The sequence below is a fragment of the Cyprinus carpio genome, chromosome B7 (genome assembly GCF_018340385.1).
Source record: "Cyprinus carpio isolate SPL01 chromosome B7, ASM1834038v1, whole genome shotgun sequence".
In the NCBI taxonomy this organism is placed as follows: domain Eukaryota; kingdom Metazoa; phylum Chordata; class Actinopteri; order Cypriniformes; family Cyprinidae; genus Cyprinus; species Cyprinus carpio.
This window is the reverse complement of record NC_056603.1, coordinates 20,332,172-20,352,790: the sequence shown is the minus strand read 5'-3', so window position 1 is coordinate 20,352,790 and position 20,619 is coordinate 20,332,172. Positions and strand designations below refer to the sequence as shown.

Genomic DNA, 20,619 nt, shown 5'->3' with positions numbered 1-20,619 from the left:
CTCAGAGGACTGTAAGAGACTGTTGTGTTTTTGTGTTCACGGAAACATGGCTTAGCAACAGCATTCCAGACGGCGCTATTCAGCTTAATCAGCTGACATGCTATCGAGCAGACAGAATGGGCTTTGTGTTTACATCAGTGATGCGTGGTGCCGCGATGCTGTTGTGATCTGCAAACACTGCTCACCTCTGGTGGAGTTTATGATTATTAAGTGCCGGCCGTTCTATCTGCCGAGGGACTATTACTGCCATACTGCTCGTTTCGGTTTACATTCCCCCGAACAACAACAACTGCAACAGAAACAATGCACTAAATGAACTGCACCCGCACACCAGTGAGCAGCAGACAGCACACGCTGATGCTTTTCTCATCATAGCTCGGGATTTCAACCATGCTGGCTAAAAGAGTGTGTTTCCAAAAATACACCAACACATTAACTTTCCAACAAGAGGTAAAAACATTTTGGATTGTGTTTACACCACACAGAGAGGAGCTTACAAAGCCCTCCCCCTCCCCCACCTTGGTGCCTCAGACCATGTCACTGTCATGCTAATGCCTGCATACAGACCGCTCATTAAAGTCGCCAAACCAGTTCAAAAACAGATTCAAGTGTAACCGTAAGGTTCGTCAGAGGCTCTTCAAGACTGCTTTGACACAACTGACTGGAATATGTTTAAGCAGGTTACCACTTACAATAACACCACTGACCTCCAGGAGTACTCAGAGACTGTCACTGCCTACATCAACAAGTGTATTGAGGATGTAACAGTCACAAAAAGCATCACTGTCCGGGCTAACCAGAAGCCGTGGATGACAGGGGAGTTCTACAGATTCCTGGAGACGAGGAACTCTGCCTTCAGAGCTGAAGATGAGGTGGGCCTGAGAACAGCCAGGGCCAACCTATCCCGCGGCATCGGAGAGGCTAAGAGACAGTACTCCAGGAGGATAGCCCATCAATTCAGCGACAGAAGAGACACTCAGAGCCTGTGGCAGGGGATACAGACCATTACGGACTACAAGCCCCCACCACGGACCTGTGACAGCAACATCGCTCTGCTGAACGAGCTTAACACCTTCTTCGCTTGCTTTGAGAAACAAAACAGCACCACTGCACAGAAGAATCAGCATAGTCACTGTGAGCAGGTGATGACGCTGACCCCGGACAGCGTGAGGAGATCCTTCAGCAGGATCAATGCATGCAAAGCTCCGGGACCTGACAACATTCCTGGGCGTGTACTGAGAGACTGTGCAGCAGAACTCACTGATGTCTTCACAGACATTTTCAACATCTCACTTAGTCAGGCTGTTGTTCCCACATGTTTCAAAACTACCATCATTCCAGTCCCGAAGAAGCCATCTCCATCCTGCTTCAATGACTACAGTCCTGTTGCACTTACTCCCATCCTCATGAAGTGCTTTGAACGGGCTAGTCATGCACCACATCAAGTCTGCCCTCCCCCCCTCCCTGGACCCATTCCAGTTTGCATATCGGTCCAACCGGTCGACCGATGATGCAATCGCCACTGCCCTCCACTCAGCACTCACACATATAGACAAAAAGGACTCATACGTCAGAATCCTGTTCATAGACTTCAGTTCAGTATTCAACACAATCATCCCTCAACAGCTCATTCACAAACTGGTCGAGCTGGGGCTCAACACTTCGCTGTGCAACTGGCTGTTGGACTTTCTGACTGGAAGACCTCAGGCAGTACGGGTCGACAGCAACACATCCAGCACCATCACACTGAACACTGGGGCCCCCCAAGGATGTGTGCTGAGCCCCCTCCTCTTCACTCTGCTGACCCACGACTGCACATCCTCACACAACTCCAAACTCTTCATTAAGTTTGCGTATGACACGACTGTGGTGGGTCTCATTAGCAACAAAGATGAGACAAACTACCGGAGTGAGGTGAGCCGCCTGGCCGGGTGGTGCAGTGACAACAATCTCTCTCTGAACGTGGAAAAGACGAAGGAGATTGTTGTTGACTTCAGGAGAGCGCACACTCAGCATGTTCCTCTGACCATCAACGGTGCGACTGTGGAGAGAGTGAGCAGCACCAAGTTCCTGGGTGTGCACATCACAGAGGACCTCTCCTGGACCGACAACACCGCAGCACTGGCCAAGAAATCACAGCAGCGTCTCTACTTCCTCCGCAAAATGAGGAGAGCCAGAGCCCCACCCCCCATCATGTACACCTTCTACAGAGGCACTATCGAGAGCATTCTGACTAGCTGCATCACTGTGTGGTATGGCGCCTGCAACGCGTCCTGCCGGAAGACTCTGCAACACATAGTATGAGCAGCTGAGAAGATCATTGGTGTCTCTCTCCCCTCCCTCCAGGAAATTTACGGAACCCGTTTCACTCGCAAAGCCCTCTGCATCGCAGGTGACCCCACCCACCTGTCACACAGCTTCTTCAGTCTGCTGCCATCATGGAGAACACTGCGGAATCTCCAGGCCAGGACCAGCAGACTGAAGGACAGCTTCATCCATCAGGCAGTCAGGAAGCTGAACTTGCTCCCGAACTTGCGCCCCGTCCCTCTTCTGCCCCAGGCACCACTGAACTATGAACCCCCCCAGATCCCACATCCCCAGGTCCTTCCAGCCCCCCTTCCACTACCACATGATGACATGCACCAGTCACTTTGCGCAGCATTGGTCTGCTCACTACCTCATTCACCATGGAACTGACGTCATTCTACCACCTCATCAGTCAGTTTAAATAAAATAACTGCCCTTGAGCCCTTTTGTCACTTTAATCAGGCTGAATAAGCTTTTTTTGCACTAAAAATCTTTTTATCTGCACTGTTTGTTCACTGGTTTGCACTCTGTCTGCCATGTGCCTTGCTCTGCTTTATTTAACTCTATTTTTATTTTTTATTATATGTCTTTTTTACATTCCCTTATTGTATAGTTGTATCTTATATTTTATATTTGATCTAGATTTTTAGGCTCTACTGTTAGTGTTATCTGTATGCACCGGGAGTCTGAGAGTAACGCAATTTCGATTCTCTGTATGTACAGTACAGGTCAAAAGTTTGGAAACATTTTTAATGTTTTTGAAAGAAGTCTCTTCTGCTCATCAAGACTGCTTTTTTTTTAATCAAAAATACAGAAAAAACAGTAATATTGTAAAATATTATTACAACTAAAAATAATAGTTTTCTATTTGAATATACTTTAAAAAATAATAATTTATTCCTGTGATGCAAAGCTGAATTTTCAGCATCATTACTCCAGCCTTCAGTGTCACATGTAACATCCAGTCTTTCACATGATCATTTAGAAATCATTCTAATATTCTGATTTATTATGAGTGTTGGAAACAGTTCTGCTGTCTAATATATTTGATGAATAAAAGGTTAAAAAGAACTGCATTTATTCAAAATGAAAAAAAAAATCTAATAATATATATTCTAATAATATATTTTCTTTACTATCACTTTTTATCAATTAACACATCCTTGCTGAATAAAAGTATTGATTTTATTTAAAAAAAAGAAAGAAAAAAAAATTTACTGACCCCAAATTACTGACCAGTAGTGTTATATTGTTATTACAAAATATTTATATTTTAAAAACATAGCTTCTTTTTTTTTTTTTTTTTTTTTACTTTTTATTCATCAAAGTATCCTAAAAAAGTATCACATGTTCTGAAAAAATATTAAGCAGCAGAACTGTTTCCAACTTTGATAATGAAACATCATATTAGAATGATTTCTAAAGGATCATGTGATAATGATCCTAAAAATTCAGCTTTGCATCACAGAAATAAATGATAATTTAAAGTATAATTTTAAATTGTAATAATATATCACAATATTAATTTTTTTTTCTGTATTTTTGATCAAATAAATGCAGGTTTGATGAGCAGAAGAGACTTCTTTCAAAAACATTAAAAATAGTAATGTTTCCAAACTTTTGACCTGTACTGTATGTACTGTACATGTGGAAGAATTGACAATAAAGCAGACTTGACTTGACTTGACTCTTCCTCTGGGTGTCATCTCCTGATTCTCCTTCATCTCCGCTGGTCCCGTCCAGCCATCCTATGTCTCCTGAGCCCACAGAGCTAACCAGCACCATTCCACCAGAGCGTCCTCCAGAGCCCACTCCTCTAAGCATCCTCCAGATACTGCTCCTCGAAAGCACCCTCCAGAGCCCGCTCCCCGAAAGTGCCCTCCGGTGCCCGTGCCTCCAGAGCTCCCTCATGACCCTGTCCCAGCCAAGATGCCCGTAGAGGCTAGGTGCAGTGGCGGGGGCAGGGGCGGGGGCAGGTTGGCGGGTGCTGGGGCCGTGGCCTCGGAGGCACCCAGTGGATGTTGTGTGGTGCAAGGAGGAGGGGGAGTAATGTCAGACTCTGCTCCGTGTTGTATGTGTGTTTTCCTCCCCCCACGTGCTCCATGTTATGTTTATGCCCTTATTTGGTCCTTCCCGTTCCTGTCATGATTATTTTCATTTGTTCACCGTTTAGTTCCTTTGATCCCAGGTGTGTCATTAGTTTCCATGTGTATTAAGCCCTGTGTTTCCGTGTGAGTTCCTGCCTGTATGTTTGATGTTTATAATGATGTAATAAATAGCGTTTAATGTTAATGCCCTTCGCCTCCACGCTCCTTCGTCTCCTTGTCTCCGGCACAGTAGGTGTATCATGACATATATATATTTAACTCTCTCTCTTTCTCTCTCTCTCTCTCTATATATATATATAATAATATAATGGAGGCGAAGGGCATTAACATTAAACGCTATTTATTACATCATTATAAACATCAACATCAACATAAATATATATATAGTTAAAATATAAAAACATAGAAAATAATAATTTACATTTTTATTAATTTGTTTAATTTTAGTGTTTGTTTGTTTTTTTTTTGTTTTTTTTTTTAAGTGCTATAACAATCCAATTAGCCTCTTAAGCTAGAATGATGAACTTTGTAGTTTTTTCATAACTCAACAACATAGCATTTATCCTCTTCTTGGTAGTCCAGCTAAGTCACGTGCACTGTTCCCAAATACATTGTGGGTAAGCAAATATTTTGAGTGTTTATGTTAACGTGTACTTTAAAAAGCTCTCTAAAGAAACTTTGGAGTGTTGACATTCCAAATAGTGATCTAATGAAATGATCTTTCATCACTCACTTGACCAGATTACATTACATATGTCAGCATTGAGACTTGCTATGAGAAAGGAAAACTACATTCCACGGGAATACATTGGGTGTGTGGTGTGTGTGTTCAAGAGAAAGGGAACAAGACATTGTGTTCATATAACCTTTAATATATTGTGTAAATTGTGTTTGATATACCTTTAATTTACCTTTTATTTAATATCCATATAAACTTTGTCAGCATTAAAAGTATTGAAATACCGAGAGTCTTCATTTTATTTCTAAAGGCTCCTGCATGAAGGAAAGCCATCAGTCATTATTCAGAAACAAAACTCTCATTTAGGATATTCAGTACATATGTAGATATTTAAAACAGTTGTTCTCACTTGGCCTCTACAGTGGGCCCTTAGCAAACTTCCAAGTGGATCACAAGATTACTTAAAATTAAAATGCAACAAAGCACAAACTTTCCCCTAATTACTGTTTTTATTGAAGCTGTTTGAAAGCAAGCAGCTTTATCATAACTACATCAGAAATTCTAGAGTAAATATCTTTTCCAATATGAGGGGGCCTGTGAATATTGTGTTGGAAAATGAAGGGCCTTCAGGTCAGCAAGGCTGAGAACCAATGATTCAGATAGCGGCGCCCCCCTTTGAAAGTGAAAAGCCACTGCATTCATGACACATTTATGACATTAAAAATGGCATACATTATTTTTGTATTTTAGCTTTGAGAACAAGAGCTCATGCACAACTAAAGGCTTTAAATGCCTAGCCAATAAACACCCATTCATCCTACGCTACCCTGAAAATCATTCACTTCCTGAAATGTAAAAAAGAAGAAAAGAAAAAAAAACCTCAGGAGCACACTCTGTTATAGACATTATCATTTAATATGGAAACATACTGGATTAGATTATTTCTTTCTGTAAAAATAATGATTGTGACCTACAGATGTGTGACATGCACTCAAAGCACTATTAAGTGAACTTTATTGTTTCAATAAAGTGTTGAGTGATGTCTGTTATACATTCAGCGGCTAAGACACACTGCATATCTCTTTGTCCTTTTGATGATTGACACATTTAGTGGGTGTATGCAAGTTGTCCTGGAAACACTTTGTTGTGTTATCAAACTTTCACACAGCAAAATGGCGTGCAGAAAGTGAACGGTCCAGTATCTGCCATAATGTGACATTTACAGTGCACAACATGTCAAACAAACTGAACAGTTGCACTACAGCATTTCAATGCATCAGGCGGGACATGACATGCATTTACCACAGAGTTTCAGCTAATATCCTGCTTTACTCTCTCATTCTCAGCACCTCTTTATCGACCTTATTTAAACATGCAATACATCAGTTTTATACACATAAATTAAAAACATGAAATTTGAACAGTCAGAAGTGGTTTTAATGCATTATGCATCATCAATTTAGAATATTTTATCCTTACTCTTTCATTGCATGTTTCGGTGTGCATGTGAGGAAGTGGTTTGTTGTTAGGCTGCCGCAATCCAAAAATATCATCTTCCTTCTCTTCCTTTTTTCATTTACTTCATTTACTTAGCTGCTTTTCTGTGTAAATGAATGTCTCTTCATTTTCAGCTCATTTAGCGCTGCGAAAGCAGTGAAATCCATGACCAACAGGAAACAGATGTGCACCTCAGAACAAAAGGTCTAGGGCTGTTGGTTTCTGCATGTGAGTCTTTGTGTGTTTATTCCACCAACCAGTGTTCATTAAGATAACTTGTTTCTGCGTGTGCCATAATATGAAGTGTGTAATGTGTTTTCGAAGCCTGCCTGTATGTATGACCATTGGAAAACAAAGTAGCCTACTGCATCCATCTGTCCAACCATGAACACTGGTGTCCACAACAATGCAATGATTTAATGAACACAAGTGGTGGGAAAATCAGAGAGATGTGTGGGAGCCACAGGAGGGTCAAACTAAAGGCAAACACTCACTTCATATTTCAGCTTTTGTTTTAACTGTTGTCATAGAGACGATTGCTGCTAGCATAGCTTATTTTCTTTCCTTTTTTCTGGTTAAGGGCTATAGATGATGAGGTCACTGTTGGAAATGAATGAAACAGATTGAGAGACATTGATAAGTGAAAGGACACACAGTTCTGTTTAACCAATCTTTCACCTGGCAGCCCTACCTCAGCTGCATGTGGAGGCTGCTGCTTATTTATCTGGACTGAATTGAAGTAAACCTATTTAGAGCAAAGGTACGGGATGAAAGTTACAGTATGTGGTAGACATCTATGATTTTACTGCCCACTATACACAACTTTCAGAGTTGTCAGATTGTCTCATTTCACACTACAAGACTTGGATTGCAGAGAGGTTTAGATACTGAGTCTGATAAATATTTGTCAGACACTGGCATTGCATCAGCTCTTCTCTCAAATCATGTCTTTGATAATTCAAACAGTGAGATGAACTGCTGATTTATGACTTTTGTCTGAAATATCCATTCATTGCTGTGCTAAAATCAATCAATCGGCTAAAAATCATGATTAAAGCAGTATAGCTGGCTATTTTGTTTGTATAGCACTTTTCACAATACACATTGTTTCAAAGCAGCTTTACAGAGAATCATGTTAATGTTTATCATTTCTTCAAGTTTTATAGTCACATCAAGCAAATTAGAGCTGGGTGATATTATAGTTTACATTCTGCAATGATATAAACAATCAAGCAGTTTGCTATGTAGTATCACTTTACGGGAATACTGTATGTATACTGTATATTTAGCTATATATGAATATACTGTATGTATGTCAATAAAATAGGATACATTTAAATATCCAACTTTATATGGAAAGTTGTACGATATTATCATTTACATTTTGGATTTTATATGTATTGCTATGCTAGTGGGAGGGTAAAGTTCAATAGGCCTACTTATAGTAGTTGTAGGATGAAAGAACAGCTTTGGATATAAACTTTTGATCTCATTATTACATACTGACAATGCAAAATTCTCTTCAGTGCACACAGTATAATTCATGAGAAGTTATAACAAGGTCTTTGTTTGACTATGATGATCAGAACAGTCTATAAATCTGTTCCACTGACAATAGTTTGAACATATTATAAATCAGCCAAGGTGAATTCTGAAAACTGAGCTCTTCATCTCTGGTGAATAATTGCGTGCATTGTGTCACTGCATGGCTCAAGCCAAAAGCTTTCTGTCAGTAATGCTGCTGCTGTCACTGTGAGTCCTGTCACAAGTTCTGCTGCATGCCTCTCGTCAGCAGAGCAACTCTTGACTGTCAGTGTTACGTTGTTGTAGTATCCTGATGCCATGGTTACTCTGGGTACACAGCACTACAAAAACAGCCACCGTGTCCTGAACAAAAAAAAACTTGCAACTGCTCTTTTTAGAAAGACATTTGAAAACATATTTTAAAGGCTTATAAAACATATAATACACCTAGGAAAAGATGTTAATATACCTATAAAAGATTTTAAAAGCAGAATAGGCAGCACATTTTTATAGTAAATGGATGTAGGAGCAGAACATGATCCTGAGCTTTGAAAGCAGGAGAAGAAGGAGAGTCTGAATGATTTTATCCAGCTGGTCAGGGAACAGGATCCATCTTGTCGTGCTATTTTCAAAACCAAAACAATAGCCCCATTCTCAAGGCAAGGAAATCACAAGCGTAACTGCCAATGCTATCAGACTTCAGCTGTTGGTAAATAAACTTCAGTGGTTAACCACACTCTTATTAGGTGGATATCATGACTCAAAAAACATCTGAGTTTACATTGAGCAAGTTTTCATCTCAATTTTTGGAGTCTAAAAACACTTTTTCCCAACTCCACATGTGACATTACCTAATATTGTTTTTGCCTATGCTATGGCCTTGACAACAGGCTTTCTGTCAACTTTCTGACCTATTATTGTTCTCAGCTGGTAAGCCCATGACATGAATATGTAGTATTAAAATATTAGGATCTACAGCAGGTGTTCGGGTGACATGATTGTTTGCAGGTCCTGTTAAGGGACTGAATGTTCTTTGTCACTACAGTTGTACAATTACAGTTAAAAAAATCTCACATTCTTTAATACATTCATGTATTTGTATTACCCAAGTGTTGCTATAGACACCCATGACAATTTTTGCTTTGGATTCTGAATGAATTGACGTGCACACCAGTACAGGCTGTATATCCTTAAAACGAAATGTCCTTTAAAAAAATAAATAAATAAATAGTATATAATTGATTCAGGACACATAAAAAAGGCTAACAATTATGCAATGCTACACGTGCTATTTTTAATGAGTAGAAATTGAGATTAAAAAGATAAAAGTTACAGGAATGACAATGAAAACTCTGGCTGTGTTCAGAATGACATACTATTCATACAGTCTCTGCAGTACATATGCTGCGCATCATTTGCACATTTTCCACATGCTTGGAGTATCCAGATGATCTAGTAAATGTGCAATAAATGGAATGCATTATAGGATACGCACTTGCCTTGGTTCCATTTCCTTTTGACAAAAGAACCAGAAAACAGTATCAACTGTTATTTTTAACATATCTTGATCATACCTATAAATGCAAGTATATTTTTACACAAAGCTAAAATGCATTAAATTTCACAATTGTATGCGGTAAACTAGCATTCCTTTCCAAACAAGAGACATTTCCTGTTTACTGTCTTCATTAAAGAATGAGTGACTTTTACCCACTACTAATATTGCAGGAGTCGTTTGCAGTGTAATATTTATTAAAGGATGGTTTTGAGAGAATTTCACAAAAATAAATCACTCATTCTTTGGATTTGATCAAAAATAAATAAATAAATAAAACAAACAGAAAAGAGATGATGACAGATGATTTAAAACATTAAAACAAAAAAAACTGTAGTAATACAGTTAAAGTGAAATTCATTTGATTTTTTACATTAAAAAAAAAATAATACGCACACACACATTTTCATATTGCTTCCCCCTCAGGCCATCATTCAGCCACTGCCTCTACCCAAAACATCACGTACTAAGAATGTTTCTGTTGATAGATAAACAACTGTGTAACTGGGTTGTCTGAGCAGCATTTGAGATGGAGGGAGGGGACTTCATTCATAAGGGCCGACATCATGTGGCACTGCTTAATAGAAGATGTTTATTTAGAAAGTGACTAAAGCACTTGAGTAGAATACCACCAGAAGTACACTCTGTAGTACATACTGTAAATCAAGTTCAACCAAACACAACCAGACATATAAAAGCTGATAAAAACAACAAAAAGGAAAAACAACAATTAACAACAATAATTGAAAAATAAGGTAACAATGTACATTAATGTAAAAATATGAACTAAAAACCCTGAAAATGATATCAGTGGTCATGCGTGGTTCATCATAGAAAACTAAACAAACTTTGGCATTTTATATATATATATATATATATATAATATATATATATATATATATATATATAAGAAGGGCAGCACTGCATTAAGAGTTAAAAAAAAAAAAAAAAAAAAACCTTTGTGCATCGCTACATAAAAAATTGTAGTGAAATGTATGGCTAATAATGAAAGGCTAAATAAGTTAGTTCATAATTTATATTTAAGTTGAGGCTCAAGTCCAAGGCTTCCACAATCATCCATTTCATGAATAAATATATATATATGTGAATCTGATCTGAGGTCGGACCTCATGAGCCACTGACAAACATATCTATATGCAACTTTATGCAATATGAGGTGTTCAGGCCAAATGACACTGACCAATGACAACCAGCATTAGATGTTTTGTCCAGCAAAAGGTTCTTACTGCTGACATTCAATGGCGTTTGCATAGGTTGCATCAGGTTCTGAGTGCTACATCAGTTTTTATGTGATCCTTTTAAAGCAGCTCAAGTTATTTTTTAATGGAGAAACAACGCTGACCAAGTGCCCAGTGAGTCCTGATTAGTAGTGATGTGTCTCTGTAGTAGTCACTACACCAGCGGGTCTCACATTCGAGCTGAGTTTAGTGTCCTCCATATTTCTCTTTTTACCTGTCTGTTTGCGTTTCGCCACATAAGGACTTTCGTCTGTGATAATGCCCTCTTGAGGCATGGCAGGCTCTCCGCTTTCTCGACTCACGAACATAGACGGATTATGGGACACCATCTCAAACCTCTGCTCTGCAGCTTTCCGAACGGCAGCTTTCCTCTTGGTCCTAGGCTGAGGGGAGGGTAAAGCTTGTCCAGCTGCTGAGGAAGGCAAAGCACATTGGAGAGAAGAGGAATAACTGGTGGCAGACACAGCAGCAGGTGTAGCGCCGGCCAGGGCTGCACTGCCAAGCCGTGCCATTGCTACAGGGATCTCCTCCAGAGATTCTGCGGAGTCAGAATGATACTCAGCAGGGGGACCAGCAGCTTGTACAGGCGCAAGAGGGGGGAGGGAGGCCCGCAGGGGGAATGCTGGGAAGGGTAAGCGCTGACCAAGAGAGGAGGACACAGTGGCGGCAGCTACAGAGGACTCTATATGTGTAAAGCACAAACACAAATCACAAAGGTAACTACTCACACTGTGATTCACCAATATCAAGACCAATGAAAAACAGATATGATATATATATATATATATATATACATATATATATATATATATATATATTTTTTTTTTTTTTTTTTTTTTTTAAGTATTTGCTACAATTATTTCAAAATCTATTACATTTTACATTTTTACAAGATTATACTGGGGAGACTACATTCTAAACTCAAACAGCTGAACTTGTGTGAATAAAAAACATCTTATTTATGGAATCTCATTTCTGCAACCTAAGAAAAAAAACAAGCTTTGTTAAATTATAATTATGCGATGAAAATAATAAATAATTATGACATAAATCAATTATATAATTATAGATTATAAAAAGTCAATTTATGACAAACTGGCATTATAAAAATTATTAAATACATTTAAGATTAGGAATTCTATGACTTTCATATAATTCCTACTGTCACTTATTTCGTAATTTCTACTTTCTAAGTCAGAATTATTATAAAAACTTTTATATTATCATAATTATGAGAACTTCAAAATAATTACATAAATAGTGATCATTTTTAATTATTTGAATTCAATTTGATCTTAATGACTGTCATAATTTCAATTTTGTCATTATTGTTTTTAAGTCATAAATATGACTTTTCCCCCCAGTTTCACAGACAAGGCTTAAGATAGTCCTAGACTAAAATGCATGTACTGTATGAGCTGTCTCAACTGAAAATATCTTGCTCTGACATATCTTAAAATATGTCAGTGTCATTGTTATGTGTCAAGATTGACACCTTAATGTTTTCTTCTAAGGCACTTTTGTAAAAGTTGCTTAAATATCTTAATTTAACTAAGACCTAGTCCTGGCTTAAGATAAGTCATGTTTGTGAAACTGGGCATTAATCTCATAAATATGACTTTTAATGTCATTTATTTACTTTCTTATTAACGTCATTCCAGCATCTAGGGCTATATTCATGGCGAGAACCAGTTTAATTCATACACAAATCTAATCCAAAAACAAGTCTTTTCTTACACACGAGTTGGGGGAGGGACAATTTAGAATCTTCCCTTTCATGTCAATTATAATTTACTAATGTATTTTTTTTTTCTTAAGTGGCAGAAATAAGCTTCATTAGTTACACACAGGCAGTTCAGGAGCACAGAATTATTACAAATCTATTCAAACACTGTAATACAAATTGAACAATGCAACAGAGGCTAAAATAAAAGTTATAAATCAGGTAAAGACAATTGCTCTATAAGCAGGTTTTAACTGTCATATTGTAATTTTATTCTCCTTAGTGCTATACTTCAGTCTAAAGCAAACAGGGCGTTGTTCAGTGATGCAGATCTACCACACTGTTTAATATTATAACATAGCAACGTCTTCCATGATTTACTAATCTCCTAAATCAGTGACACACTGTTAGGATTAGTCTACATTATATCTTAGTTTTCATGTTCACAATGTGATATGCTGCCAATACTGTACAGTCATGGCCAAAAGTTTTGGCAGTGACATAAATTTTGTGTTTTGCAAAGTTTGCTGCTTCAGTAATTGTAGATTATTTTCCCACATGTTTCTATGGTATACTTAAAAACAATGATAAGCATGTAAGTTTTAAAGTGTTTTATTGGCAAAAAATATATAATGAGTCAATATTTACAGTGTATATTCTGCAATCTGCTCTGGCATTCTGGATATTAGCTTCTGGGCCAAATCCTGACGATCCATTCTTGCCTTATTCTCGGGGTTGATCACAATTAATGGGCTTCTGCTTGTCCATTTGCCTTTTGAGGACTGACCACAGGTTCTATATGGGATTGAGATCCGAGGAGTTGCCTGGCCACGAATCCAAAATTTCAATGTATAGGTCTTCTAGCCACTTCTTTATCACTCTTGCTTTGTGACATGGTGCTGCATCATGCTGGAAAATGCATGGATCATCACCAAACTGCTCATGGATCATGTAAGAAGTCGCTCTTGCAGGACGTTTTGATTCCATTCTTTATTCATGGCAGTGTTTTGGGGCAGAATTATGAGAGAGCCCCACACATGGATGGTCTCAGGATGCTTCACTGTTGGCACAACACATGTCTCATGGTAGCATTCACCTTTTCTTCTCCGAGCAATTGATTTTCCAGATGTCCCAAACGGTCAGAAGGGAGCTTCATCAGAGAAAATAACTTTGCATCAGTCTTCTGCTGTCCAATCCTTGTACTTCCTGCAGAATTTCAGTCTGTCCTTGATGTTTTCCTTGGAAGAGAAGTGGCGTCTTTGCTGCCCTTCTTGACACCAGGCCATTGTCCAAAAGTCTTGGCCTTCTCTGTGCGTGCAGATGCTCTCACACCAACCTGCCACCATTCCTGAGTAAGCTCTGCACTGCTGCTGACACGATTCTGTAGCTGACTCCTCAGGAGGAGATGGTCCTGGCACTTGCTGGACACTCTGGGACGTCCTGAAGACTTCATCACTGCAGTCGAACCTCTCTCCTTGAAGTTCTTGATGATCCGGTAAATGGTTCTTTCAGGTTCAATAATTTTTTGGCCAATGAAGCTTTAAGCAATTTTTAAAATGCATCTGATCACTCTACACAATAATCTAGAAACGATGTGAATAAACACCACAACAGCTTAAGCAGTAAACTTCGCGAAACACAAAATTTGTGTCACTGCCAAAACTGATATATATATATATTTATATATATATATATATATATATATATATATATATATATATATATATATATATATATATATATATATATATATATATATATATATATATATATTTTTTTTTTTTTTTTTAAGTTAGGCACTTGCACTAATAAACAAATGTAAAATATCCATGTTTTAGTTATATATGTCCAGGTACTTTACTATTTCTTATTCTCATCTCTACTCTGTCCTGTACTCCTCTGATCTTCAGCTTCCTTGGGTGAATGACTTTGTTGTCATTTCGCATTTGAAATTACATTGGAGAAATGGTCTGATAAATGAATAAATGTAAACTATTGTTCAAAAAGTCTGGGGTCAGCAAGATAATTTTTTTAATGACATTAATACTTTTATTCAGCAAGAATTAATTCAATTGATGAAAAAAAAAGTGACAAGAAAGACTTTCACACTGTAACAAAACATTACTATTTCAAACAAATGTTGTTCTTTTGAACTTTCAGCCTTCAGCCAGTGAACATAAAAGGCTTCTTTCAAAAACATGAAAGAAAAAAAAAATCTGACCTCAGACTTCTGAGCAGTAAGTGTAAATCAAATATTACAGTCATCAGCTGATTGTGTACGCTTGTCTTACCCTGCTCAGCAGAAGTCTTTGGCATGCCTTTGGTGGTGCTGGTGTCAATGGACCTGTCACTGTTTACTTCAGCTGCAAGTTTGCGCACTTTCCTCTTTTTTCTCTATGGAAACAAAATGACACAGTTTTACCACATATTGAGCCAGACGGACATTACAGCTTCAGTAGAGCGTAAAGGCCACTGGTTGTATAATAAAACCCTGAATTTAAAATATAATTAATTTTCTGGTGTTTGTGGTGTGTGTGGACACACCTGTGTGTGTTTGTGAGGGTGAGGAGATGCTTTGTTCTCTGTTATGACAGCAGGGAGGAGCTCTTCTTCACCCATGTGCTCATTGGAGCCTCTGACTCGGCCATTGCCGTAACGCCTGTGGAGAGACACCCATTACTCAAAGCTTGTACACAAATGACCAAATGACATTTTTACATTCACTTATTTACTTCAGATGTTATAACCAGGGTTCCCACACATTGGTTAACTTTAAATTCAAGGACTTTCCAGGTCCAATACCCTCAAATTCAAGGACTTAATGTGGGGACAAGGTTACATTGTATTACCTTGTAAGATACATTGTTACAGTTTTCATGCGTCAAACACAACTATACAAAAAAGCTTTTTTTGTTGCATTTATTTTTGTTCCTATGACCGAGGTCTGATATTCTAATTGTCGTATTTCTGTTTCGCATAAAACTTAAGAATATTCATTACATCCTATACTGTATTCTAAAATGATCTGATATTAACTTTTGCATGGATTTTATTGAAACGGGATTTCTGCAGGTATCATCAAATCTAATTTAATGCTTTTTAATGCTTTTTAATGCCATTTTAAAAAATGTTTAATGCCATACACGACCCATATATATATATATATATATATATATATATATATATATATATATATATATATATATATATATATATATATATATATATATATATATATATATATGGCATGTGATCCGCTAGAGACAAAAAAGAAGGAAAATCTGACCACGCCCACAAGCCACACCCCATCACTCGTTATTAAAAATATATATTTTAGCACATTAAAAGATATATCTTATATTGTAAAAATACATACTGTCCTGTAAAAAAATAAAAAGCAGCATTTAATAACCATGACAACAATATAATAATATATTATAATAAAGTACTAGAATATATTATAGTAAAGTATATAGAATTATTATTATTATTATTAAAGTACCTGCCAAAATTTGGAAACATTACAATTATTAATGATTTTGGAATAACTATCTTCTGCTCATTAAGGCTGAATTTATTTGATCAAAAAATAAAATAAATAAAAAATAAAAATAAAAAAAAGAAATTGTGAAATATTATTACAAATACAAAAAAAGTTTTCAATTGTAATACATTATAAAATGTAATGTTATTCCGTTGATGCAAAGCAGAATTTTCTTCATCATTACTCCAGTTTTCAGTGTCACATGATCGTTTAGAAATGTTGAAAACAATTCTGCTGCTTCATATTTTGTGTGGAAATGATGATGCACTTTATTTTTCAGGATTTTTTGATAAATATAAGTTTAATGAACAGCATTTATTTGCATTTATCAAATATATTAATTAAATTTGTTAATGCATTTATTAAATAGAAATCTTTTTAAATGTCTTCACTCACTTTTTGTCACTTTCATGCATGATGAATAAAATTATTAATTTCTCTTATACAAATGTTTGAGTGGTATCGTTTCCACAAAAATATTAAGCAGCAAAACCGTTTCTAACATTTATAATAATGAGAAATGTTTCTTGAGCAGCAAATCAGCATATAAGAATGATTTCTGAAGGATTATGTGATTCTGAAACTTCTTTGTAAACATCAACAGATTTACAAACGTTTCTAATGACAAATGTTGCGTTCCCAAATGCAAATTAAAGCGGCTCAAACCAAGCACAGCACTAACAGTGAATCACAACTAAAAACAGTACTGTAACAGCATACATATAGTGTGTCACACTACAGCCTATTATATAATTACATCACAACCGTTGTGAATTTTATGACAGCACTACCAATCTCAGATTCTCACCGCCATTCCTAAAAAGTCACAGTGTCGAGTAACACGTTTCAACGCCGATTCTGCTCGCGTTTGGCGCTTTGAATCATTTGAATGCTTTGAACTGTACTGCAGATGGCGTCGTGAGCTCGTGCAGCGATCTCAGGACCATTTCATCTGTGATGTTTCTTTTCGCAGTTTATTTATGTAACAGCTTAAGGCCATTTAACAATCAAGCAAATGCTGTCTTTACGAATGGATCACTGAATCATTGACTTAAATGATTAATTTAAAAGTGCTGAATCATTCAGTAACAAAACTGCTGTGTGCTGCTCGGAGATTAGTGAATCATTATTACTCATTTGTTGAATGAATAAAATCAAAGTCAAATCTGCAATCGTGCTGATATTCAGGAATCAGCACTCTCTAGGCTACATCATATGGCTACCTCATATGGTATAAATATAAAAACTTGATTTTTACCGCAATATGTTTGTTCTGTGAGTTGTCTGTTCAGTTGCGCTCATTTGTTTTGATTTCTCCATGAGATTCTCTCACACACACACTGGCTGTGTGAGCTTCAAAATGTGAGAACTTGTTACTGTCAATACAGTATTCATTATCAATCGTTATTTACGCCGAATGTAATAAAATCAGAATCATTCTCAGCGAAATTGCTCAATTAAACTATACAATTTCTTTCTGACTTTACAAAATTAACATTCCCTGCTCTTAGCTTTACTCCAGTACGCCGCTGTCCAAACATCTGGCGTTACGGCAATTTCGCACCGACCGAAGGCGATTACCAAACTGTTCCGCATGTGTATCCCAGCAATGTACATATTTTGCGACAGCAAATTAAAAAGTTATTAATTATGAAAGCGCTATATTCAGAATAAACTGGTAATATTTTATTCAATACCATCTAAAAAAAATGTAATGCCTTTAGAAATATATTTAATGTATTTTAATGCTCTTTAAGGCCTTAATTTTCACAAATTCCATTTATTGACTTTTAATGCCCCACGGAAACCCTGTGAAAAGCTCTTAGGCTTATGTTACCATAAGTTTTAAGATATATGAATATGCTTTTAAGTTTTTCTTGCCTAATGGGTTTGCATCTTAACAACACGGTGTGTCTGTGAAACGTTGAGGTACCATTGTTTCATGCACGCGTGAACGTTATAGCAACGTACAACACCAAGTACCTCACGCAGGTAACACTTAACGTAATGCGTAAATGTGCGTAACTAATGTAAATCAAGCAAGCTTGTATGCATACAGTATGCCACGAAGTGTTGGCGAAATAACACAGTAGCGGACCGGAAGGAATAATATGGATTCTTTTCCAGAAAACTTCTTGCACAAAATAAATTCAAGCACTAAATTCAATAAGGACCTGTATCTATATATATTTATTTTCAAAAACTTCCCAGGGCCTTGAATTTTTTTTATTTATTTTTTTTTCAGATTCACAAACTTTCAAGGATTTCAAGGACCCATGGGAACCCTGTATAACATACACAACATTTCTTCAAAAGAAGATACATTCACTGTCTTCTATGATCATTTCTTGAGATTGCTAAAAGTTCCAAGAGCAAAGAGCCAAAACTTTTGAAATTCTGTGGAATCATTGATCACTCAACATGACTGCCAGACACTCCAGAAGTATAGAATAGAAATCAGAATAGAAATAACAAGCTCTTAGTTTATATCTTAGCTTATTAGCAATATATATATTTTTTTATTTTACAGACTGTTATGATCTCACAAAAAAATGTGCAGAGCTTCATATTCATCATTTCATATTTTTTTTAATGAAAACAAATAACATCCAATACTGAATAAACAATTTAACAATGAGACCTTTAATGCAAAATAACCTGGAAAGTGAAATGCCATGGGGAAACAATTCTGCCCCTATGACATATGAAATAATGTCAAAGCCTGTTTTGTACTCGCTGTTATGAAATACTGTTAATGCTGACTGTTTCTTATTAAGCAACATGACACATGAGCAAAACAGGCCTCAGTAACTGCTTCTGCACAACTGGTCCAGTTAGAAGAACTGAGAAGTGAGAAGTTTAACATTAAACAAACCATCGATTTCCAGGGCTTTCGCAATTCAACAAAAAGCGTAGAAATATAAGGATTATTGTAAAATGCATACAGATATATAAGGAACTAACAGATTAGTCCCTCCAGATATAAAAATCTATTAAGTAAAAAAATTTTAATCTACAACTGATCCTCGAGCTCACATTTTAACTGGCCCACAAAAGCAGTAATATCCTTCCTTCCCTTCCAGCTGAGTTCTCAAACGGTTGACATGATACCATAATTGGCCAATAAAATAAATTAGATTATCTGTATTTTTTGAGTCACAGTTAAAGGAATCAATCATCCCCTTAAGCCACAATTGGAAGAAAATGTGCAGAGTAACACTGATTTGGCTGGACTGAAGACGTTAATGCAGGCAGGCTTAGGGGAGAGAAAGCCAAGTCTTGGTCTTTTGTGAACGGAAGATTGTTTTTCTACTCAATTATTTCTTCATGATGTTAAGTCAGTGACATTTAATCGCTTCCTTGCTTTAACAATGAGCTGTTGGGACAGATTTTAACACTAGTCTCACTAGTTCAAATGTTTAGGGCCGGACCAGTTTTTAAATGTTTTTAAAAGTCTTTTATCTCACCAAGTCTGCATTCATTTGATTAAAAACACAGTAAAAACAATAATAAACATTTTTTTGTAACAATGTAAAAATCTTTACTGACAATTTTGATCAATGCATCCTTGCTTAAATAATAATAAAAAAACACTACTTGTGCCAAATTTTGCACAGTAATGAAAACTTTTGTGATATTTTTAAGTATGCTATCATGTTTTATTGATCTGGCTGGCAAAACTCACGCTGATCCTTCTTGGGAGCTCATGGCGGTTGGATCCTCTACCTCCACCTCAGGATTGGTATAGCCAAATGTCCCGCTATAACTTACCTGCTGCTGCAGCAAAACAAAATTGGAAATTAGGAAATTAAATCATGGTGAGACAGAAAACAGGAATATCAGAGATACATTACAATTGCTCTGAAAATGAGTAGTGGTCCAACATGAAACATTAGTTGTTGCATTGTAAAGTATTTATATACTTAAGATCCACATTAAATACTGAATGACCGTCAGTGTAACACCATGATGTACAACCTTAAAGGTGCTGTATGTAGGATTGACACCTTGTGGTTGAACTAGGTATTGCAGTCCAAATTCAAAATATTGGAGAGGGGTTTATTTCACCTGGCCCCTCCTCCTCAGACTTGAGAACACACAGGTTGCAAGATTGACGACACCAACAGGAACGAGCGCACTTGACGATGAATGAAATGAAATACACTGTGTTTTCTGCCAACTGTCAACCTGGGGTGCCGAAATACAATTGGGTAAACTGGCAGTGGGCGGGTTTCAAAAACCAAAACAGCGACCGACATTTTGGCCCGGAACGCACATTTTGAAAGGAGAATAACTGAATGCAGCATTGTTTTTCAGATAAACAAGTATGTTAACTTAGCATGTTTCTTAAATATCTGCAAACATATTATGCTACTTTTATGCTTTAGTAAAGTCAAAAAATTAATTATAGCACCTTTAAGGA

At 36.9% G+C, this 20,619-nt stretch overlaps 1 protein-coding gene across 3 annotated transcripts in view; it reads right to left on the bottom strand.

The window, feature by feature from the left end:
* Positions 1 to 10,575: 10,575 nt before the first annotated feature.
* LOC109066846 (palmitoyltransferase ZDHHC1) overlaps positions 10,576 to 20,619 on the bottom strand; it is a 19,260-nt gene continuing 9,216 nt past the window's right edge. For 2 of the 3 annotated variants that reach the window (XM_042727857.1, XM_019083860.2), the window contains exons 8-11: positions 19,882 to 19,973; positions 15,197 to 15,311; positions 14,944 to 15,046; positions 10,576 to 11,611 (exon numbers count right to left, since the gene is read on the bottom strand). In XM_042727857.1, coding sequence (XP_042583791.1) covers positions 11,055 to 11,611; positions 14,944 to 15,046; positions 15,197 to 15,311; positions 19,882 to 19,973 — 867 coding nt within the window. In that variant the 3' untranslated portion in view covers positions 10,576 to 11,054. The remainder of the gene's footprint in view (positions 11,612 to 14,943; positions 15,047 to 15,196; positions 15,312 to 19,881; positions 19,974 to 20,619) is intronic. The other variant, XM_042727856.1, reaches the window with a different exon arrangement.